Source organism: Salmo trutta, chromosome 35 (assembly GCF_901001165.1).
Source record: "Salmo trutta chromosome 35, fSalTru1.1, whole genome shotgun sequence".
Lineage (NCBI taxonomy): Eukaryota > Metazoa > Chordata > Actinopteri > Salmoniformes > Salmonidae > Salmo > Salmo trutta.
In genome coordinates this window covers 13,193,716-13,218,413 of record NC_042991.1, presented here as the reverse complement: position 1 = coordinate 13,218,413, position 24,698 = coordinate 13,193,716, and the positions used below count along the sequence as shown (strand labels likewise).

The following is a 24,698-nucleotide window of genomic DNA, read 5'->3' as shown; positions in this document are numbered from 1 at the left end:
GATTAAACAACTCCTTTGTAAGATAAATGTTTTAAAATGAAACATGTATGGAAACAGGTGAATTAACACCACTCCGTTAGCAGGCTCAAGCAAGCTAAAACCCACATGGTAGCAAAACTAACTAGCAGAAATTGTTAACAAGTTAGAAATAATTTAAAACACACTTTGCTGTAGGCTACTATTTACTAGTTAACATAAAAATATACAGAATACAAATATTTCAAAGCATACCAAGACAGTGAACGTTCCTGAGTGGCCTGGTTACAGTTTTTACTTAAATCTTCTTGAAAATCTATGGTAAGACTTGTAAATTCCTGTCTAGCCATGATCCCCAACACCTTTACAGAGCTTAAATAATTTTTTTAAGAATAAATGGGCAAATATTGGAGAAGCATCCAGCTGCAGATTATGCTCGCTGAAGCCGCGTGGTCTGCGAACCTCCGATGGTATTTTTGCATCTCAAAAATGGTATGTGTGCGCACAACCTGTAGACGTTTGATGGTCTGGTGTATCGTGTGGGTCAGTAGCTTTGTTCCAGGGTGTCCGTGTGCTACGCACATACCAGTCGGTGCACTGGCTCTGGTTCAGGGCATTATGTTAACCAAATAAAATAAAATGTTATTGTTCACATACACATGGTTAGCAGATGTTATTGCGAGTGTAGGGAAATGCTTGTGCTTCTAGTTCCGACAGTGCAGCAATATCTAACAAGAAATATCTAGCAATTCCACAACAAATACATATAAGACACAAATCTAACTAAAGGAATGGAAGAAGAATATATAAATATATGGATGAGCAATGACAGAGCAGCATAGGCTAAGATGCAATAGATAATATAGAAAACAGTATATACATATAAGATGAGTAATGCTAGATATGTAAACACTATTAAAGTGGCATTATTAAAGCGACTAGTGTTGCATTTATTCAAGTGGGCAATGATTTCAAGTCCGTAGGCAGTAGCCTCTCTGTGCTAGTGATGGCTGTTTAGCAGTCTGATGGCCTTGAGATAGAAGCTCTCGATCCCAGCTTTGATGCACCTGTACCGACCTCGCCTTCTGGATTGTAGCGGGGTGAACAGGTAGTGGATCGGGTGGTTGTTGTCCAGTTTCCGTACCAGGCGGTGATACAGCCCGTCAAGTTGCTCTCAACTGTGCATCTGTAAAAGTTTGTGGGTTTTAGGTGACAAGACAAATTTCTTCAGCCTCCTGAGGTTGAAGAGGCGCTATTGCGCCTTCTTCCACCACACTGTCTGTGTGGGTGAACCATTTCAGTTTGTCAGTGATGTGTATGCCGAGGAACTTAAAACTTTCCACCTTCTCCACTGCTGTCACGTCGATGTGGATAGGGGGGTGCTCCCTCTGCTGTTTCCTGAAGTCCACGATGATCTCCTTTGTTTTGTTGACGTTGAGTGAGAGGTTATTTTCCTGACACCATACTCCGAGAGCCCTCACCTCCTGCCTGTAGGCAGTCTCGTCATTGTTTGTAATCAAGCCTACTACTATTGTGTCATCAGCAAACTTGATGATTGAGTGTGAGGCGTGCACGGCCACACAGTCATGGGTGAACTGGGAGAACAGGAGGGGCTGAGCACGCACCCTTGTGGGGCCCCAGTGTTGACGATCAGCGAAGTGGAGATGTTGTTTCCTACCCTCACCACCTAGAGGCGGCCCATTAGGAAGTCCAGGACCCAGTTGCACAGGGCGGGGTTGAGAACCAGGGCCTCAAGCTTAATGATAAGCTTGGAGGGTACTACGGTGTTGAATGCTGAGCTATTGTCAATGAACAGCATTCATACATACAGTTGAAGTCGGAAGTTTACATACACTTAGGTTGGAGTCATTAAAACTATTTTTTCAACCACTCCACAAATTTCTTGTTAACAAACTATAGTTTTGTAAAGTCGGTTAGGACATCTACTTTGTGCATGACACAAGTATTTTTTCCAACAATTGTTTACAGACAGATTATTTCACTTGTAATTCAATGCATCACAATTCCAGTGGATCAGAAGTTTAAATACACTAAATTGACTGTGCCACTAAGTTGACAACTTGGAAAATTCCAGAAAATGATGTCATGGCTTTAGAAGCGTCTGATAGGCTAATTGACATCATTTGAGTCAATTGGAGGTGTACCTGTGGATTTATTTCAAGGCCTACCTTCAAACTCAGTGCCTCTTTGCTTGACATCATGGGAAAATCTAGACCTCAGAAAAAAATTGTAGACCCTATACAAGTCTGGTTCATCCTTGGGAGCAATTTCCAAACGCCTGAAGGTACCACGCTCATCTGTACAAACAATAGTATGCAAGTATAAAGACCATGGGACCACGCAGCCGTCATTCCATTCAGGAAGGAGACGCGTTCTGTCTCCTAGAGATGAAGGTACTTTGGTGCGAAAAGTACAAATCAATCCCAGAACAACAGCAAAGGACCTTGTGAAGATGCTGGAGGAAACCGGTACAAAAGTATCTATATCCACAGTAAAACAAGTCCTATATCGGCATAACCTGAAAGGCCGCTCAGCAAGGAAGAAGCCACTGCTCCAAAACCGCCATAAAAAAGCCAGACTACGGTTTGCAACTGCACATGGGGACAAAGATTGTACTTTTTGGAGAAATTTCCTCTGGTCTGATGAAACAAAAATAGAACTGTTTGGCCATAATGACAATCGTATTGTTTAGAGAAAAAGGGGGAAGCTTGCAAGCTGAAGAACACCATCCCAACCGTGAAGCACGGGGGTGGCAGCATCAAGTTGTGGGGGTGCTTTGCTGCAGGAGTGGTGCACTTCACAAAATAGATGGCTTCATGAGGGAGGAAAATTAGTTGGATATATTGAAGCAACATCTCAAGACATCAGTCAGGAAGTTAAAGCTTGGTCGCAAATGGGTATTCCAAATGGACAATGACCCCAAGCATACTTCAAAAGTTGTGGCAAAATGGCTTAAGGACAACAAAGTCAAGGTATTGGAGTGGCCATCACAAAGCCCTGACCTCAATATTATAGAAAATTTGTGGGCAGAACTGAAAAAGCGTGTGCGAGCAAGGAGGCCTACAAACCGAACTCAGTTACAGCAGCTCTGTCAGGAGGAATGGGCCAAAATTCCCCCAATTATTGTGGGAAGCTTGTGGAAGGCTACCCGAAATGTTTGACCCAAGTTAAACAATTTAAAGGCAATGCTACCAAATACTAATTGAGTGCATGTAAACTTCTGACCCACTGGAAATGTGATGAAAGAAATAAAAGCTGGAATAAATAATTCTCCCTACTATTATTCTGACATTTCACATTCTTAAAATAAAGTGTTGATCCTAACTGGCGGAAGACAATGAATTTTTGCAAGGATTAAATGTCAGGAATTGTGAAAACTGAGTTTAAATGTTTTTGGCAAAGGTGTATGTAAACTTCCGACTTCAACTGTAGGTATTCCTCTTGTCGAGATGGGATAGGGCAGTGCAGTGTGATGGTGATTGCATCGTCTGTGAACCCATTGGGGCGGTAAGCAAATTGAAGTGGGTCTAGGGTGACAGGTAAGGTGGAGGCGATATGATCCTTGACTAGTCTCTCAAAGCACTTCACGATGACAGAAGTGAGTGCTACGGGGCGATAGTAATTTAGTTCAGTTACCTTTCCTTTCTTGGGTACAGGAACAATGGTGGCCATCTTGAAGGCTATGGGGACAGCAGACTGGGATAGGGAGAGATTGAATATGTCCGTAAACACACCAGCCAGCTGGTCTGCGCATGCTCTGAGTACGCGGCTAGGGATGCCGTCTGGGCCGGCAGTCTTGCGAGGGTTAACATGTTTAAATGTCTTACTCACGTCGGCCACAGAGAAGGAGAGACCACAGTCCTTGGTAGCGGGCCGTGTCAGTGGCACTGTATTATCCTCAAAACGGGCAAAGAAGGTGTTTAGTTTGTCTGGAAGAAAGACGTCGGAGTCCGTGACGTGGCGGGTTTTCCTTTTGTGGTCTATGATTGTCTGTAGACCCTGCCACATACGTCTCGTGTCTGAGCCGTTGAATTGCGACTCCACTTTTTCTCTATACGGACATTTTGCTTGTTTGCGGAGGGATTAACTACAATGTTTGTATTCTGCCATATTCCCAGTCACCGTTCCATTGTTATATGCGGTGGTTTGCGCATTCAGTTTTGATTGAATTCCGCCATCTATCCATGGTTTCTGGTTAGCGTAGGTTTTAATACTGTAATGAAACAGCAGGGAGCAGGTCTCAATCCCTCGACCTTCTAGCCCGAAGTCCAGCACGCTATCGACTGTGCCGCAAAAGCATGCTCATGCGGCAGAGTCAACATCCACGCTTATAAACCCAGGGTCGTTACAATACTGTTGCTTACTGTTTCTTGTGGAGCTAGCTAGTACACACTAGCTAGCTAACTAGCTAGTATATGCTAGCTAGCTAGTACACACTAACTGGGCTAGCTAGCTAGTACACACTAGCTAGTACCTAGCTTCAAATCATGAATGTAATTTCACTACGCGTGCTGTTGGTTGTGGTAACACACCATACTCTCTGCCACCATTCAACATCCTGCCTGACCTCGCATGTCTCACAGCATCTGTGGCGTGAAAAGGTAACTGCTGGAGCCAGACCCTTTTTGAAATATTGCACAATCCAGGTATGCAAAGCTCTTAGAGACTTACCAAAAAAGACTCACAGTTGTAATCGCTGTGAAGGGTGTTTCTATCATGTATTGCATACTTATCAAATCAAGATATATTAGTATATATTGTTTCATTAAAATATGAATAAATTCAAGTCGGGTGAGTACTTATAATAGGCACTGTATCTCACATCTAGCAGGAGGAGGAAATATGACGACGTTGCAGTGACTCACTTGGTGGAAAGCGCATTCTGGCATATCACAGGCAATGGCTCCATTTAGTACGTGCCAGAGGCAAAGGAGTAAGTGTGTCCTTTCACAAAAGACAACAAATATTGTTTTCACACCAAGACATGAACACTTTAGGATAGATATGTAATGATGTTTGTATAATATGTGATGACATTTGTTGTACGTTTTACATTATTTTCCCACTTTATAGGATACAAACCTGCTGGGAAAGATCTGTTGAAGGGAAATTCCACCACTTTTAACCTCATCTCCGGCACCATATCAGTGTCTACATATGTTAAAATGACGCATTCCAAGTGCGAATTACGGGAGAGAATGAGAAAATGGCTCCTCTAAAGGCAACAAATGTCCTTCTTTAGGGGGTCTCTAAATATACATAATTTGACAGAGACCCGCGCCGATAGCAAGATGCATCAATCTCACGTCATACTCTTTTTGGCCAAATGGCATCAGATACATGGGCTGCACATACTGAGAGAGGGGCGCTGTTTCGCTCGCTCGGATGCTTTCAGCCACTTACTTGCGAATTGAAGGAAAATGATGAAACATGATATGATAGTTTATTTTTATTTTTATTGTTCACATTTTGGGGGAGCATGGCTTACCTTGGCATCCATGAATACACACCTCTGTAGTAGGCCATATGACAATCGCTGAATGTCATTACACTTATGGTATTTGGAAAGAGACATCTGTTACATTCATCAAATGGAGCATGCACAGTTTGGATGCTGGAATTATTTTGATACCGCAGGTATCCTACTTTTTTAAGTGATTAGTTTAACAATTAGATGAAAACATCATGACTGGTTGTGTTCATGCCCCAAATGTAATACATTTTACCCTTAAATTACTTCTTTACGATAAGGCCCAATATAGAGGCTCCCTCAGATTTCATGGTATAATTCACACTCTGGACGCATTTCTACATTCTGTAGTTAAAAGGCTAAGGCTGTGTGATCAAACCACCAGTTCCTCCCCGGAGGCCTACTTTACGAACACATTATTTCCTTAGCTGCTGCTTACCCTCCCTCTCCCTTTAGTAACTCTCAAACGTGAATGATAATTCTTCACAGTCTTCACATGCCTGCTAACCATTTGATCTCAATCAGTTTCATGGGAATATTAATTAATATTTTCTTGAATTATGTAGTGTTGCATCGTGAGTGAATTTTAGAGCAGGCCTGGTGGCGCGCACTGAGAGAGAAATAAGAACATTCAAACTATCATCATAAATATCATAAGAAATTAGGTGGTGCTTTTGTCTTAACAGTAATGTTATACTATGCTATTATATTCGGTTATGTTATGCAGGACACTAATGAATCATTATGTGATCATGACATTGATTTAGCTTTGATCTAACTTCATTAAAAGAGCACCCTGCAGGCTCTGACATGTTAGTTATTGGAAGGAAGACAAGGAAAGAAATAACCCAAAAAATTTTGCAAAAAAAATTTCTCCTTGCAAAACAAACACTCTTAAAGGGAGTGCTCCTAATCTCAGTTTGTTAACTGTATAAAAGACACCTGTCCACAGAAGCAATCAATCAAATCAGATTCCAAACTTTCCACCATGGCCAAGACCAAAGAGCTCTCCAAGGATGTCAGGGACAAGATTGTAGACCTACACAAGGCTGGAATGGGCTACAAGACCATCGCCAATCAGCTTGGTGAGAAGGTGACAACAGTTGGTGCGATTATTCGCAAATGGAAGAAACACAAAAGAACTGTCACTCTCCCTCGGCCTGGGGCTCCATGCAAGATCTCACCTCGTGGAGTTGCAATGATCATGAGAACGGTGAGGAATCAGCCCAGAACGACACGGGAGGATCTTGCCAATGATCTCAAGGCAGCTGGGACCATAGTCACCAAGAAAACAATTGGTAACACACTACGCCGTGAAGGACTGAGATCCTGCAGCGTCCACAAGGTCCCCCTGCTCAAGAAAGCACATATACATGCCTGTCTGAAGTTTGCCAATGAACATCTGAATGATTCAGAGGACAACTGGGTGAAAGTGTTGTGGTCAGATGAGACCAAAATGGAGCTCTTTGGCATCAACTCAACTCGCCGTGTTTGAAGGAGGAGGAATGCTGCCTATGACCCCAAGAACACCATCCCCACCGTCAAACATGGAGGTGGAAACATTATGCTTTGGGGTTTTTTTTCTGCTAAGGGGACAGGATAACTTCACTGCATCAAAGGGACGATGGACGGGGCCATGTACCGTCAAATCTTGGGTGAGAACCTCCTTCCCTCAGCTAGGGCATTGAAAATGGGTCGTGGATGGGTATTCCAGCATGACAATGACCCAAAACACACGGCCAAGGCAACAAAGGAGTGGCTCAAGAAGAAGCACATTAAGGTCCTGGAGTGGCCTAGCCAGTCTCCAGACCTTAATCCCATAGAAAATCTGTGGCGGGAGCTGAAGGTTCGAGTTGCCAAACATCAGCCTCGAAACCTTAATGAGTTGGAGAAGATCTGCAAAGAGGAGTGGGACAAAATCCCTCCTGAGATGTGTGCAAACCTGGTGGCCAACTACAAGAAACGTCTGACCTCTGTGATTGCCAACAAGTTTTGCCACCAAGTACTAAGTCATGTTTTGCAGAGGGGTCAAATACTTATTTCCCTCATTAAAATGCAAATCAATTTATAACATTTTTGACATGCGTTTTTCAGGATTTGTTGTTGTTATTCTGTCTCTCACTGTTCAAATAAACCTACCATTAAAATTATAGACTGATCATTTCTTTGTCAGTGGCCAAACGTACAAAATCAGCAGGGGATCAAATACTTTTTTCCCTCACTGTATATATATATATATATATATATATATAAATATAGTTTAGTCCCCCATATGTGGGAGGTGGGTTCAAAATAATAACGATGATGATAATATTTATTTTTTTTAAATGGCACTATTTTTTAATCTTATTATTTAAACTACAACACTATTTTCACATACTTTATATAGACACTATGGTGCTGGAGATAATGAATATGAGGTTGAAAAGTAGTGGCATTTTCCTTTAAATTAACCAATACATTTAAAATGTATTAAGATTTTGTGTAACTGGCCTAAACCCCATTATGTCAATGTGGGATTATGATTTTAGAAATGTTTACTAATTAATAAAAAATGAAAAGCTGAAATGTTTTGAGTCATAAGTATTCAACCATTTTGTTATGGCAAGTAAAAATAAGTTATAAAAAATGTGATTAACAAGTCGCATACTAAGTTGCATGGACTCGGTGCTTAACAAGTAATACATTGCAAGGACTCACTCTGTGTGCAATAATAGTGTTTAACATTGTTTTTTTAGGACTACCTCATCTCTGTACCCAACATATACAATTACAGTATCTGTAAGGTCCCTCAGTCGAGCAGTGAATTTCAAACACAGATTCAACCACTAAGACCAGGGAGCTTTTCCAATACCTCACAAAGGGCACCTATTGGTAGACATTGAGTATCTCTTTTAGCATGGTGAAGTTATTAATTACAATTTGCATGGTGTATCAATACACTCAGTTACTACAAAGATACAAGCGTCCTTCCTAACTCAGTTGCCAGAGAGGATGTAAACCAGGGATTGGTGACTTTAAAACATTTACAGTTTAATGGTTGTGAAAGGAGAAAACTACAATGTTGTTGATCCATACTCAGTTAATACACAATACTAACCTAAATGATAGAGTGAAAAGAAGGAAGCTTCTACAGAATCAAAAATATTCCAAAACATGCATCCTGTTTGCAAAGGGCCCTAAAGTAAAACTGCAAATAATTTGGGGAAAAAATGAATTTTATGTGCTGAATACAAACCGCTTTTTTTTGGCAAATCCAAAACAACACATCACTGAGTACCACTCTTCAAATTTTCAAGCATGGTGGTGGCCGCATCATGTACCATGGGTATGCTTGTCATCGGCAAGGACTAGGGAGTTTTTTAGGATAAAAAGAAACGTAATAGAGCTAAGCTCAGGCAAAATCCTAGAGGAAAACCTGGTTGTCTGCTTTCCAACAGACACTGGGAGACAAATTCACCTTTCAGCAGGACAATAACCTAAAACACAAGGCCAAATATACACTGGAGTTGCTTACCCAGAAGACATTGAATGTTCATGAGTTGCCTAGTTACAGTTCGACTTAAATTGGCTTGACAATCTATCGCAAGACTTGAAAATGGCTGTCTAGCACAGGAGGTTGGTGGCGCCTTAATTGGGAACGGGCTCGTGGTAATGACTGGAGCGGAATCAGTGGAATGATATCAAATACATCAAACACATGTTTTCCAAGTGTTTGATGCCATTCCATTTACTCCATTCCAACCATTATTATGAGCTGTTCTCCCCTCAGCAGCCTCCAGTGCTGTCTAGCAATGATCAACAACCAACTTGACAGAACTTGAGTTTTTTAAATAATAATAATAATATTTTACAATCCAGGTGTGCAAAGCTCTTAGAGACTTACCCAGAAAAATGCACAGCTTTAATCGCTGCCAAAGGTGATTCTAGCATGTTTTGACTCAGAGGTGTGAATACTTATGTAAATTAGATTTCTGTATTTCATTTTTTATAAAGTAGCGAAAATTTCTAAAAACATGTTTTCACTTTGTCATTATGGGGTATTGTGTAGATGGGTAAAAAAAGTGAACCCATTTTGAATTCAGACTGTAACACAACCAAATGTGTATGAATACTTTCTGAAGGCATTGTATGTGGACTAGGTGTAAAAGGGTAAGTGGGTGATGGTGGGTATGTTTGCCTATTAGGGAAGAGGACACTATTGTGAAAGCCATCCTGAATGGTGATGTGACTACGTTACGAGCTATGGCTAAAGACACTGGGAATAACATACTGCGGCCTGACAAGTATGGATGGATCCCGCTGCACGAGGCTGCATATTATGGCCAAGACCAGTGTGTCAGGGTTCTTCTTGGGGGTAAGTGCAATTCAAAACGCCATAGATGTACATAGTGATGCAAAGTCATTAATTGGATTATTGTTGTTGTCCTTTTTGATGGACATTTTCTGGGCTCACGTCAATTTTTTTTCTTCAATTGAACGCAATAGTAGTCCATACCATATAGTACACCCATTTTAACCCGAAAAGCGCTAACATATTTTTTTGCTTAAAAGCACCAACGTGGGTAATTTTTGACCCCAAATTGGTAGTCATTGCAAAGAAACACTGTCTGTCAAGCATTAACACTTTTCATTTATTAACCTTTTGTAATACAAGTAAATAGATACACATTTTCAGGGTACATACATCTACAACTGTGCCAAATGTTGTGCTTTTACCACAAAGTTTACTATTGAGCCCACATTTTCAGCTTAGCCATGCACTATTAATAATACTGAACTAGCAACCTTTCGGTTACTGGCCCAATGCTTTAACCACTACGCAACGTGCCACCCCTCACTAGTATACAAAATAAATATAATTTTTAATTCCTCCATATTAACACAGAAATCATGATAAATTATATTTTTTTGTCTGTAAGTAGTTGGTTGACAAAGTAAAAAAACATTCGGAAGCATTAAGCATTAAGCATTATGTTATTCTAAATGTACCCCTGTGGGCGCTTTTAGGGTTAACATTTAATTACCAAGTATTTTACAGTTTTCCATGTAAATGCCAGCTAAATAGCTGACTTTAAAAAACGGTATAAAATAAAGTAAAAACCTAGTCTCATGTTTGTCTCCTGTGTTCTTCTTTCCACTTTTCAAGCTCAACCTGGAATGATTAACAAATGCGACCTGAAAGGCCAGACTGCTCTTATCTTGGCGGTGGGCAGGGAAAGGGTGGCCTGTGTAAAGGCGCTTCTGGAGAAAGGGGCAGACCCAGAACTCGCCACCAAGGAGAGAGAGACCCCCCTCTACAAAGGTAACACATTTGCCTTAGAGACCTACTAAGACCTATCTATATCTTCCAACCTCTTTGTCATTATCCTTTTTATTCTAAGCGTAGTAAGTCATAGACTACTTGACTGATAGTAAAATAACTTGTTGGGCAGCAACACTGTGAGAAAACTGGCTATAAGAAACATGGTGGTGGAAAATCCCTCCAGACCATGCCTACACCGATCAAATGCTTTTACATTTGTGGGGAGTACTAGTGAACAAGTGCACACTTCCGGAGAAAGGAGAGGTGATTGGAAGACCAATACAACTACACCTAAAATCTGCCATTACAGATTCGCTCTCGCAGTACCTGCAAACTGTACCCTGGGAATAACCTCAAACCCTTGTTTAGGAAACACTGCCTACCATGACTAACAAAGGCTGGGAAATCTTCCATTTCTCCCCTGTCTGTCAATCTTTGACCGTATTCCACAGCTTGTGAAAGGGAGAATGCTGAGATTGTGGCCATGCTTCTGAATCACGGTGCTGTGGTGAACAAACACTGCATCCAGGGCTGGACGGCTCTCCAGGAGGCTGTGAGCCGCAACAGTGTGGAGATATGTGAGATGTTGGTCCAGGCTGGGGCTAAGCTCAGCCCAACCAACATGTACGGTATCACGCCCCTGTTTACTGCAGCCCAGAGTGGATGCGTGGAAACACTTCGATTTCTCATTAAACACGGTACGATTTTCCCTTTGAAAAGCGGGTGAATTCTGTAGGCCAAATGACATTACACCGAATTGAGACAGTCCACAGACCACATAGAGCTGTTATGGAGCTCTAACCATGGATCTTTGGTTGACGTTTCTTGCTGTATGTTACACTGAATATATGTTGTAGGTGCTGATATCAACAGCGAGGCCAGCGATGGGGCCACAGCTCTGTATGAGGCGGCTAAGAATGGCCATGAAGACATTGTGAAGCTTCTTCTTTCTCAGAATGCTGATGCCAACAAAGCGGGCAAGAAAGGACTTCTGCCACTACATATCGCTGCCCAACGAGGAACTGATGGGTAGGCGCAATTGGCTTAGATAACCTTGAAATATGGGAAGACATCCCCGCACAGACATCCCCGCACAGTACACTTAAAGGGATAGTTCGCCCAAATTACAAAATTACATATTGCTTTCTTTCCCTGAGAGCAGTCTGTGGACAAGGTATGACAGCAATCCATGCTTTGTTTACCTGGCCACTGTTGTGGCACAAATCCAAGGCAATGCTACCGATTAGCATTTTTCACACTTCAAGTCCAAATCAGCTCAATGAAGTTACTTATAGATGATTTTTGATGCTGTATGTCTCATTATATGAGAGGCACAGTGCCTTCAGAAAGTATTCATACCCTTTGTCTTATTCCACATTGTGTGTTAAAGCCTGAATTCAAAATTGATTAAATCATTTTTTTCTCTCTCACCCATCTACACGCAAAACCCCATAACAACAAAGCGAAACCATGTTTTTAGAATTTGTCATATTTATTGAAAATGAAATACAGAAATATCTCATTTACATAACTATTCACACCTCTGAGTCAATACTATGTAGAAAAACCTTTGGCAGAGATCACAGCTTTGAGTCATCTTGGGTATGTGGGTATCAGTTTTGTACATCTGGATTTGGGGATTTTCCCCCTTGCAGATTTTCTCAAGCTGTTAAATTACATGGGGAGAGGAGATGAACAGTGTAATGTAGTGAACATTATGCCATAATCCAGCCTGTGTATTCGTACTGTGGGATTCCAGTTCCATGTTTTACAGTAGCAAGACAGTGGGAGTGATATGCCATGTGAGCCATGTGATGTCAGCATACTAGTGACCAAAGTTAAACTAAAGTATACTAATGCCCCGACCTCAGTTCTTATAAACATAAGTAATCTAAACAGCGTGAAACGCACAAGAGAAGAATGCAATATACAAGACAAACTACGTACCTATGTGAGTAAACACAGATAGCATCAACAGCCTAGCTAACATCATAATCAGCTAACATCGTACATTACTGTACAATACCACGATAGCTAGAGCCCAACTCAATCGGCTCGAGGTGGAAAAAATGGATCAACAGATTCAAGAATTTTCTAGTTGCATTAGACATTGCGGATAACACACAGAAAATGGCATTACTGTTACACTATGCAGGGTCGGATGTGTACGATATACTTGACAAACTGCAAGATACTGGAGCAGCTGATGACTATGTTACAGCTGTAGCCAAGCTCAATGCATATTTATGAAACCTACGTTTTCAGACAAGCAAGACAAATTCAAATGAAACCTTGGATGCTTACCACACAAGATTGAAGCAATTAGCATCCACCGGATGGGGCTAAAAGATGGTTCAATGGCTCTCCAACAACCACTTGATACAGGCAACGCACAAGAGATGTCGGATAAACAAGCTGCAGGAATGGAGAATGCTCATTCAAAATCACAAAAATAACTTTCAGTGTGCGCTGTACAAAATAAAAAATATAACAAAAGCCAGGGCTACAAAAATGAAAGTGACAAAAGTCAAAACAGAAAACGCAATAACTGTGGAGAAAAATTCCCACAACAATGGAGGACAAACAAATTGCCCTGCAAGTGGGGAAAAAAAGGAAAGGATGTGGAAAGTTGAATCACTTAAAAAAATGCTGTAGATCACAGACCACTGAGTCCACTCCTCCAGTTGCTGAAAAACGAAGCCAACAGCGTCCGAAACACAAAGTGCATAAAGTGCAGTCACAAGATGACAAAAAGACACAAAAACAAGACACCTCACCAAGCTCTGATGATGATTATGTTTATGTTGTGTGTACACTACAGAAACCATCCCAACCACACATCCAAGTTAGCATTATGAACACAACTGTGGATGTTATTGTTGATTCGGGAGCAAGCGTTAACATTTGATGTCACATATGACAAGTTAAAGCCCAGCTGTGAATTAAAACAGGCTAAAGCAAACATATTTGCTTATGGCTCCGAACCACTTCCACTGAGAGGAAAATTCACAGCACCAGTCCGCTCCAAGACTAAGATGGTGGATACCGCTTTCTATGTAGTCAAAGGTGACTCTGGTTCACTACTTCGCTGTCAGACAGCAACAGACCTTGGACTTCTGAAAATAATAAACTCTCTGTCCACGCCAAGTGAACCAGCGGATGGTTCATAAGCCAGTTTACAAACGAATACCAGGACCTCTTCCAAGGCATTGGATAACTCAAAGACCTTCAAGTGAAGCTGCACATTGATGACATAGTTCAAACAGCAGTACAACCACACAGGAGGATTCCTTTCCACATGAGCGAAAAAGTTCAACAGGAGCTTGACACACTACAAAGCCAAGACATCATTGAAAAAAATCAGCGAGCCAAAGCCATGGGTATCCCAGACCAAAACCCAAGAACCCTGGTAAAGTTTGAGTCTGTGTCGACATGTGCCTTCTGAACACAGCAATACAACGTGAATGACAAATCACACCAACGGTTGATGATCTCATCCATGATCTGAATGGAGCAGTGTTGTTCTCCAAGCTAGATCTTAATGCTGGATACCACCAGCTTGAGTTACATCTAGACTCAAGATATATCACAACCGTCACTACACATACTAGCCTCTGGAGATACACCAGACTAAACTTTGGCATAAATTCAGCTGCCAAGGTGTTTCAAAATGCAATACAGCAAGTGCTGCAAGGCATTCCCAACGTGAGAAACATGAGCGATGACACCCTAGTCTAAGGTAGACCTCAAGATGAACACAACACAAGTCTCAAAGCTGTGTTTCAGAGATTGAGAGAGAAAAATCTCACGCTGAACAAAGAAAAATGTGAATACAGCAAAACAACACTTGAGTTTTACGGCTATGTTTTCTCTGAGAAGGGCATTTCAGCGGATCCAAAGAAAATCAAAGCCATACAGAATCTGCCAGAACCTCAAAATGTCCCGGAAGTTTGCAGTCTACTGGGTATGATACAATACTGCTCACGGTTCATCCCAGACTTCGCAACAACCGCACAGCCTCTTTGTGAGTTCACAAGAAAAGGTCACACCTGGTCTTGGAGACCAAAGCGATGGAAAAATGAAGAACACGTCTGATGCAGCACACGACGACATCCTACTTTGACCCAGCCAAGAGGTCGACACTGTTAGTTGACGCCAGCCAAGTTGATTTAGGTGCCATACTAAGACAGCACAACCCTACAAGTGACAAAGACGTCCAGATCATCACATATGCCAGCGGAGCTCTTTCAGAGATTGAACAGCGCTACTCACAAACCGAGAGAGAAGCTCTGGAGATCATCTGGGCATGTGAACACTTTCACTTGTATCTCTACGGAGCTCACTTCACGGTCATCACAGAGTAGAGCTTATCTTCAACAACCCAAAAGCCACACCCCCAGCATGACTTGAGTGATGGAGACTGAGACTACAACCCTACCGCTACACTGTGAAGTACAAAGCCGGTAAAGATAACCCTGCTGAATACATGTCAATACATCCCATCTCAGGGGAAACACCACAAAGAACCTCTTGCATGGCAGACGAATAGGTGAACTTTATCATTGACAACACAGTTCCCAAAGCTGATTCTAAAAGAGGTGCAATAAGAAACAAAGACTCAGCTCTACAAAAGGTGATGTGCCTATTGTCCACAGGCACCTAGCAAGATTCACTACACGACACACAAGATTTTGATTTCCAAACATTAAAAGCACTCTTTAGCATGAGACATGAACTAACAGTCAATGCACAAGAAAACATAATTCTGGGAGGAACACGGCTCATTCTGCCAGCCTTTCTCCATAACAAAGCAATCAACCTAGCTCACACAGGACATCTAGGTATTGTGAAAACAAAACAGCTACTGAGAGAGAAGGTTTAGTTCTCAGGCATGGATGACATGGTGGAAAAAGCAATTCAGCACTGTATTCAATGTCAAGCTGCCACTGCAAGAAATTATATGGAACCACTGTCTATGTCGAAACATTGACAAAGTTTTATCCTCCTTTGGAGTACCTGAGATTGTAAAAACGGACAATGGACCTCCCTTCAATGGACAGTCCTTCACAGATTTCAGCCACTACCTTGGATTTAACATAGAAAGATAACACCTTTCTGGCCGCCTAATGAGAACACTCAAGAAATCTGTCACAGTCACAAACTCTGAAGGAAAACCTTGGAAACAAAATCACGACAGTTTTCTGAGAAACTACTGCGCAACCCCTCATGGAACTACTCAACAAACCCCAGCAGAGCTGATGTTTGGACACTCGACACTCAAACCAGGAGACACGGTACTCTGCTGTCAGCATGTCAAAGGAAAACTCATGACTCCCTACAATCCTAAACCTTACAAAGTCATGAGAATCAAAGGATCGATGATAACGGTGACACGCTTTGGATGTCTGGAAACCAGAAACTCATCCTTCTTCAAAAAGCTCCCACCGTCAATGCCTGTTGACTTTGACACCGAGCTGTCGGAAGAATAGGATGACCTGAACACTTGTCCACATGTCACTGAACAACCAGATCGAGACCCGGATTCTGATCCAAACCCTCAAAACTCTATGAGAACCAATAGAAGACCTCCAAGATTTCTAACTGAAGAGATGTAATTCATTGAGTTCAAAGACTGTGAAATAGTTAACCTTAATGTTGTATCCCAAGTGAAATATATACTGACCAGTAGTGATAACCTAAGTTTATTTTTATTTTAAAATAAGGGAGGGATGTAACGTAGTGAACATTATGCCATAACCCAGTCTGTGTATTCGTACCGTGGGATTCCAGTTCCATGTTTTACAGTAGCCAGACGGCGGGAGGGATATGCCATGTGAACCATGTAATGCCAGCATACTTCTGAGTAAAGTTAAACTAAAGTATATGAATGCCCCCGACCTCAGTTCTTATAAACATAAGCAATCTAAACAGCGGGACATTACAAACAGCAATCTTCAAGTCTTTTCATAGATTTTCAATGGGATTCAAGTCTGGGATTTGGTTGGGACACTCAAGGACTTTCACATTCTTGTTCTAAAGCCATTCCAGCATTGCTTTGGCAGTATGCTTGGGGTCATTGTCCTGTTGGAATGTAAATCTTTGACCCAGTCGAAGGTAATTTTCACTGAAACAGGTTCTCATCAAGGATTTTCCTGTATTTTGGCTCCATTCATTGTTCCCTCTATCCTCAGTCTCCCAGTCCCTGCCACTGAAAACTTCCCCATGGCATGATGCTGACACCACCATGCTTCACAGTAGGGATGGTGTTAGACAGGTGATTAGCTGTGCCTGGTTTTCACAAGACATAGCGCTTAACATTTCAGGCCAAAGAGTTACATGTTTGCCTTATGCTCTCTGTCTTTCACGTGCCTTTTTGCTTGCTGTCATGTGCCTTTTTCTCAGGAGTGGCTTCCATCTGGCAACTCTCCCATAAAGCAAAGATTGGGGATGTGCTGTAGAGACTGTTGTCCTTCTACAGGTTCTCCTATCTCAGCCAAGGAACTCTGTAGTTCTCCTTGACCAAGGTTCTTCTAGCCCAGCTGCTCAGTTTGGTCGGACGGCCAGGTCTAGGCAGAGTCTGGCCTAGACCACTGTGCTCTTGGAAACTTTCAACACTAGAAATTGTTTTATACCCTTCACCAGATATATGCTTCATCACAATTATATCTCGGAGATCTACGGACAGTTTCTTGGACTGTTAACTGTGGGACCTTATATAGACAGGTGTGTTTCTTTCTAAATCATATCCAAACAATTGAATTTACCACAGGTGGACTCCTATCAAGTTGTAGTGAAATCTCAAGCATGATCAAAGGAAATTGGATGACCCTGAGCTCAATTTGGAGTGTCATAGCAACGTGTGTGAATACTTAAGTAAATTAGATATTTCTGCACTTTATTTTCAATACATTTGCAACATTTCCACAAACATGTTTTCACTTTGTCATTATGGGGTATTGTGTGTAGCTGGGTGAGAGAAAAAAAATGATTTCATCCATTTTGAATTCAGGGTGTAACGACAAAGGAATAAGTCAAGGGGTATGAATACTTTCTGAAGGCACTATATGTTTATTCTCAATTTCCATTTTACAAATAGCCTACACCAGGGATAGCCAGATTATTATAATTATGTTGCTTACCCCTGGCCTACATTTTATTATTATTATTATTATTATTCTAATAATATATATTATTATCATACATTGTTGTATTGTTTCCAGAAAAACCCTGCTGACCTATGACTTCTACAATTATGACAAGTCAGTGAAGTAAGTGCCTATGTCTGACTGGAGTTGCCAATGAAGTTGTAGTAGATAAGCGCTCCTTTAACATGTGACTTTAACCCAAGCTTTGCTCAGTAGAATATTTATTTATGAGTTATTAAAACGGTATCTCTGGAATGTTTTTTGGTCCTCTGTAGTATTGTTGTATATTAATATTTTCATGTTTTCTGTAACCATTGCTTTGTTTATGGAGGTTTACTTTGTGTTAGCTTTTTAATGTTTTTTTTGGTCATTAATGTCAGTAAATGTAATCATTCACACTCAATCCATTGAGTGGCATGATATCCATGATGTTCATCCCCATGTGTTCAATGTGTGTGGTATGACAACAGAATTATTTAAGCTTTTAGCATTATAGCAAGCTGCCAGTTTACAGTATCAGAGGAGACCTGCTCACACAAAGTGAGTTGGATGTTGGAAAACAGCTCCAAAGCTGATAAATCGATTCACCATCTGGTCCCAAAAATGTTTTGGGCCATGAATGGCTACCTCAACATGCAATCTTTCATGGGGGTCAAAGGTCATACATGTATGCATTTTGGGGTATATCGAGCCAAAATGGACAGCATTGGGATGTGCTCTATCATCACAGGGTAACCTGATGATAACTACGCACAATTTCACACAGAACAAGATCAGTCCCAGCAGCCTATTTTCAAGATGGCCACCATTAATTTCAATGGGGAGGAACTGCATTGATTTTGCATGGCCATAACTGATTACATAATTGGTGTAATAAGATCATAATGACTGCACCAAACTTTACATGAAGCTAGGAAAAGCCTAAACATTGATGCCTTGCTATTGTACACATTTTCCAATATGGCCACCAAACGGCTCCATTGGTATTAATTGGATTGGTCTAACATTGACACAACTCTTTCAATAATACTTTAGGTAGAATGTGCCCAATGATAATTAATCCTTTATCCTTTATTAATTATTCCTTTAACATTCCTTTATCAGCCTGTGAACATTCTAATGCATAGACTCCCTACAACAAGATATATAAAGGTGTGGAAAACATAGAAAGCACATGGAGAGGGTATCAGATATAAATTTGATCAGGGGCTTGTAGGGAACAATTTACCATCAAACCTTTGACTCACTAAAGTGGACAAATTTTTCCGCTGACAAGTGGATTATAACTTCCAAACCAGCAATATGGAAAGACGTTACATTCCATATATTTAGCAAAATATAATGTTTTAAAAGTGCAAACAACTTGAGTTTGTTGCTATGCAAGATGCCATCTTGTCTATAGAAATATTTATTTAATCCATTTTAGAATAAGACTGTAACGTAACAACGTGTAAAAAGTAAAATGGTCTGAATACTTTCCGAAGGCCCTGTATGTAATCATGGGCTTGAACAAGGTGAGCAAATTGCTTATATACAGTCTTCCACCATTACATCATTATTTTAAAAGGAATACTTATTAACAATTTCAGCCTGTTTTCAGCCTGTCTTGGTAGGTTGGAGTTTTGGCATGCCTGGTGACATCTCCAGGTGGTAAATTAGTTAATAAAATAGTTCCAAATCTCTATGCCAATAACAGCTACTTTTCAGTTTCCCCATCCCCACACAGACAGTACTAGCAAAATTCTTGCTTGAGAAATTGCTATTTGCTAAGAAAATATTTTTGTTTCTTTTTTACCATTTTAAGGTACTTAAAGTGACAGCTCACCCAAATCATCTATAAGTGACTTTGTTAAGCATTGTAATACATTTTTCAATACTTTCAGATGATTTGTACATGATGCACAAAAAATTGTAATATTGGTCCCATGATTTCAATTTGGATTTTTGCCACAAATGCGAATACCTTTCATACCTTGTCCATAGACTGCTTACAAGATAAGGAAACCAATATGTAATTTTGTAAACTTGAACTATCCCTTTAAAGCAGCTTGAAACTTGAAACGTGTCATCGCTATCACGGACAGCCCTAAGATTAACCAGACTTTTTGATATCTAAAAAAAACAAAAAAACGTAACTAATTTGCATATGTAACACTAATGCTGAAAATCATCTGCAGTCATCTTTTCCTCATGAACCATACTTCAGAGTCACTCCAGATTTTGTAATTAGACTCATTACATCAGTCTTTAATGGTTTTGAGAAAAAATTGTTGCTACATTCTAATATGAGAGTATTGTACCTATAGATTCAGTGAAGTAGCCTCTAATGAATTTGAGAAATATAACCAACCTACAGCACTAGACTAAACTTAACTTGCGTCATCCTTGTGGTATTGCGAGATAAACATGGTAATGCTTCCATTGATTCCACATAAAGGAAGATAGTTTCTACATGATAGAGTGCTTGCTTTCTTATTCAACTGATCTTTTGACCTTTCTGTGATCCAGTGAACCCTGTTCATTGCTGCTTGCAGCCACATGTTATAATTTATTTTAAAATAATGATTGTGCTCTCCTCCTTGCCTCTATCCTTTACACTACCCTACCCCCTAGTTTATGTTTCCGCCTCTACCGACTTCCCTCTCACTTGCACATTCCTCCAGGAGTCCGCACATCAACTGGAAGAAACAGAAGTTAGAAAGGGATTCTCAACCAATGATAATGCTACAGTAATCATTCAGTTTGTAGAGCACAAAATTCCGGTTGGAGGATTCCAGCAATCAGGATGGTAAAAACCAGGGATGGAATTCTCCATCTGGGAATACTCCAACTGGGATTTCTGAAAAACGTGGACGTTTTGGGGAATTTTGCAACCCTACCCCTTGATCCTCAACTCTGGGCACCCTCTAATTTCCCCTGTGTGGTTTTCTATTTCAGTATCGTGTCATTGCTGATCAAAGCCACCAGCAAGTCCAGAGTGAATCGCAGTGGCATCAGTCCCCTCCATCTTGCCGCCGAGTGCAACAGGGATGAAATCCTGGAGGTCCTAATCGAGGCCGGCTACGATGTCAATGCCATGCTGTCAGAGGACCGCTCCAAGATGTATGAGGATCATCGCAGCACAATTCTATACTTTGCCGTCGCCAACGGCAACGTGGAAGCGACCACCATGCTTCTAGAAGCCGGTGCCAACCCCAACCTAGACACCTTCAACACGCTACTTGTGGCCGTTCGGCAGGGTAGTATCGAATTGGTCACTTTGCTGGTGGAGCACGGGGCCAATGTCAACGCCTACGTCCCCACTCACCCCACCTCATTCCCGGCCACTGTCATGTTCAGTATGAAGTACCTGTTAATGCTGAAGTATTTGATGGACAATGGCTGTGATGCCCACTCCTGTTTTAGTTGCACTTACGGCAGTGGTCCACATCCACCCATTCAAGAGACCTCTGAGAGGGATGACTTGCGCTACAATAACGATACACGCAGGAATACTGGGAAAGCTGTTCAGGTAAACAAAACAAGAGTGAAATATTTAGTGTGTGCATGTGTAATATATTCAGATGCACTGTAAATATAATGGTGAATCCTATATACAGTATTGAGATCCCACTACAAAAAGTGTTATAAATTATAAATGTACATGGGAGTTAAATAGGCTGGTATAGTTATTATACTACATAGTAGTTCTAATTATACTACAGCCAGCTGTAAGTACTATGTAATAATGTTTACCTACACTGTAATCTCCTATGTAACTGTCATGCTGTCATGTTAGCACAGGTATTTGGAACACTTTCTTGGGGGACTTAAAAATACAATATACCATAGCCTACCATTGCTTTTTGTGTTTCCATCAATAGTTCTGTGAGATAATCTCAACACAGGCAATAAACCGCTGGGTAGGACCCATCATAGACGTACTCCTGGATTATGTTGGCCATGTAAAACTCTGCTCCAGACTTACTGAACACCTAGATAGCTTTGAGGACTGGGAAGCCATCAAGGAGAAAGCAAGTGAGTGTCCCCAGACTTGCAAACAAGCACAGACACACGTACCTATACTGTACAAACACACACACACACACACACACACACACACACACACACACACACACACACACACACACACACTTAGAAAAGTGCTATCTAGAACCTTTAAAGATTCTTTGGCTGTAGGAGAACCCTTAGAACAACCATTTTTGGTTCCAGGTAGAATCCTTTTGGGTTCCATGTAGAACCCTTTCTACAGCGGGTTTTACATGGAACTTAAAATGGTTATACAGTTGAAGTCGGAAGTTTACATACACTTAGGTTGGAGTCATTAAAACTCGTTTTTCAATCCCTCCACAAATTTGTTGTTAACAAACTATAGTTTTGGCAAGTTGGTTAGGACATCTACTTTGTGCATGACACAAGTAATTTTTCCAACAGTTGTTTACAGACAGATTATTTCACTTATAATTCACTGTATCACAATTCCAGTGGGTCAGAGGTTTACATACGCTCAGTTGACTGTGCCTTTAAACAGCTTGGAAAATTCCAGAAAATGATGTCATGTCTTTAGAAGAAGAGTCAATTGGAGGTGTACAATTTAAAGCCAATGCTAAAAAATACTAATTGAGTGAAAGTAAACTTCTGACCCACTGGGAATGTGATGAAAGAAATGAAAGCTGAAATAAAATCACTACTATTATTCTGATATTTCACATTCTTAAAATAAGTGGTGATCCTAACTGACCTAAGACAGGGAATTTTTACTAGGATTAAATGTCAGGAATTGTGAAAAACTGATATTAAATGTGTTTGGCTAAGGTGTGTGTAGACTTCCGACTTCAAATTTATCAAAAAGGGTTCTACATGGAACCAAAAAGGGTTATTCAAAGGGTTCTGCTACAGCCAAAGAACCCTTAAGGGTTCCCCTACAGCCGAATAACCCTTTGTTCTAAGAGTTTATTACACAACAGAAAGTAGCATTTTGGTGTAGCGGTACTGTATGCATGGGTGATAACCAGGGTTCAATACCAGCCTGTTACAGTGGTGCCATGACCTGGATCCCAGAGCTAATGTCTAGCAGCTGCTGGGGTTACTTCTGTGATGAGGGGGATGTCATGCACACGTGCACACACAGCCTCACACACCAATGCCCAAACAGGCACTTATTTTGAGTGACTTGTGCAGATGTTATATGTATACTGTTTATATAATGTACAAGCGTCACATATTATCGTATCTGTTGCCATTGTCTTCCAGCGCCACCGCGTCCACTGATGCAGCTGTGTAGGCTGAAGATCCGGCAGCAGGTTGGAATCCACAGACTGAGGTGCATCAACAAACTGCCCCTCCCACCACGAGTAATCAAGTACCTTAACCACGAAGAGCGTAACCAAGAAGAGTTTTGTGCATACTAGATAGTGACATCATAGTCAAAACAAGATGACAGAGGGAATGCCGCACAAAATCGATTGACATAAGTGTTTATGGTGTGAATATTTTTACTGATAATGTAGAGTACAGTTACATTTCACAATTAAACTTTAAGATCAGACTTATGTAGTAATTTAATAAGCTCACCCGACTACAGGTTGACTTAACAAAGTTGGTAGCATTTTATTTGACTGTTGTAGACATTACTAGGTACTTTCTAGTAATTACTTTTATTTAAATTACTAGGAATTCGCAAGTACATGGTAAAATGGTAATTACAGTAATAACATATTAATTACTTGTTTGTTTCAGTGAGACCAACTTAAGCAACATTTTTAAACAAATATTGAAATGGGTTTTCGTCAAGTTTAGAAAATCGACCTGTTTGAGTGTACAGTAATTTTGGGGCGTTATAGGACCCTGTAAGGCCAGCTTTTATGAATTTGTGATATTTTTTGAATGAGTTCAACCTTAGTTGAGACTTCATAATCTTGTTATTGAGAAAAGTTTATTCAAATTCTCAATGGAAGATAAATATAAAATAAATGCACAAATGGATTTTTGTCTAGGTTTGGAAAGCTGCCTATTTGATTGCACAGCATTTTTGGGGAATCATTTTACCCTTTTAGGCTACCTTATATGTACAGTTGAAGTCGTAAGTTTATATACACCTTAGCCAAATACATTTGAACTCAGTTTTTCACAATTCCTGACATTTAATCCTAGTAAACATTCCCTGTCTTAGGTCAGTTAGGATCACCACTTTATTTTAAGAATGTGAAATGTCAGAATAATAGTAGATATAATGATTTATTTCAGCTTTTATTTCTTTCATCACATTCCCAGTGGGTCAGAAGTTTACATACACTCAATTAGTATATGGTAGCATTGCCTTTAAATTGTTTAACTTGGGTCAAACGTTTCAGGGTAGCCTTCCACAAGCTTTCCACAATAAGTTGGGTGAATTTTTGCCCATTCCTCCTGATAGAGCTGGTGTAAATGAATCAGGTTTGTAGGCCTCCTTGCTCGTACACGCTTTAACAGTTCTGCCCACAAATGTTCTATAGGATTGAGGTCAGGGCTTTGTGATGGCCACTCCAATACCTTGACTTTGTTGTCCTTAAGCCATTTTGCCACAACTTTGGAAGTACGTTTGGGGTCCTTGCCCATTTGGAAGACCCACTTGCGACCAAGCTTTAACTTCCTGACTGATGTCTTGAGATGTTGCTTCAATATATCCACATAATTTTCCTCCCTCATGAAGCCATCTATTTTGTGAAGTGAACCTGTCCCTCCTGCAGCAAAGCACCCCAACAACATGATGCTGCCACCCCCGTGCTTCACGGTTGGGATG

At 40.8% G+C, this 24,698-nt stretch overlaps 1 protein-coding gene across 3 annotated transcripts in view; it reads left to right on the top strand.

The window, feature by feature from the left end:
• Positions 1–24,070, top strand: part of asb2a.1 (ankyrin repeat and SOCS box containing 2a, tandem duplicate 1) — a 39,233-nt gene extending 15,163 nt beyond the window's left edge. For 2 of the 3 annotated variants that reach the window (XM_029733378.1, XM_029733380.1), the window contains 8 exons: positions 9,655–9,824; positions 10,617–10,772; positions 11,225–11,470; positions 11,630–11,801; positions 17,993–18,040; positions 20,855–21,428; positions 21,781–21,934; positions 23,171–24,070. In XM_029733378.1, coding sequence (XP_029589238.1) covers positions 9,655–9,824; positions 10,617–10,772; positions 11,225–11,470; positions 11,630–11,801; positions 17,993–18,040; positions 20,855–21,428; positions 21,781–21,934; positions 23,171–23,328 — 1,678 coding nt within the window. In that variant the 3' untranslated portion in view covers positions 23,329–24,070. The remainder of the gene's footprint in view (positions 1–9,654; positions 9,825–10,616; positions 10,773–11,224; positions 11,471–11,629; positions 11,802–17,992; positions 18,041–20,854; positions 21,429–21,780; positions 21,935–23,170) is intronic. The other variant, XM_029733379.1, reaches the window with a different exon arrangement.
• Positions 24,071–24,698: the final 628 nt, after the last annotated feature.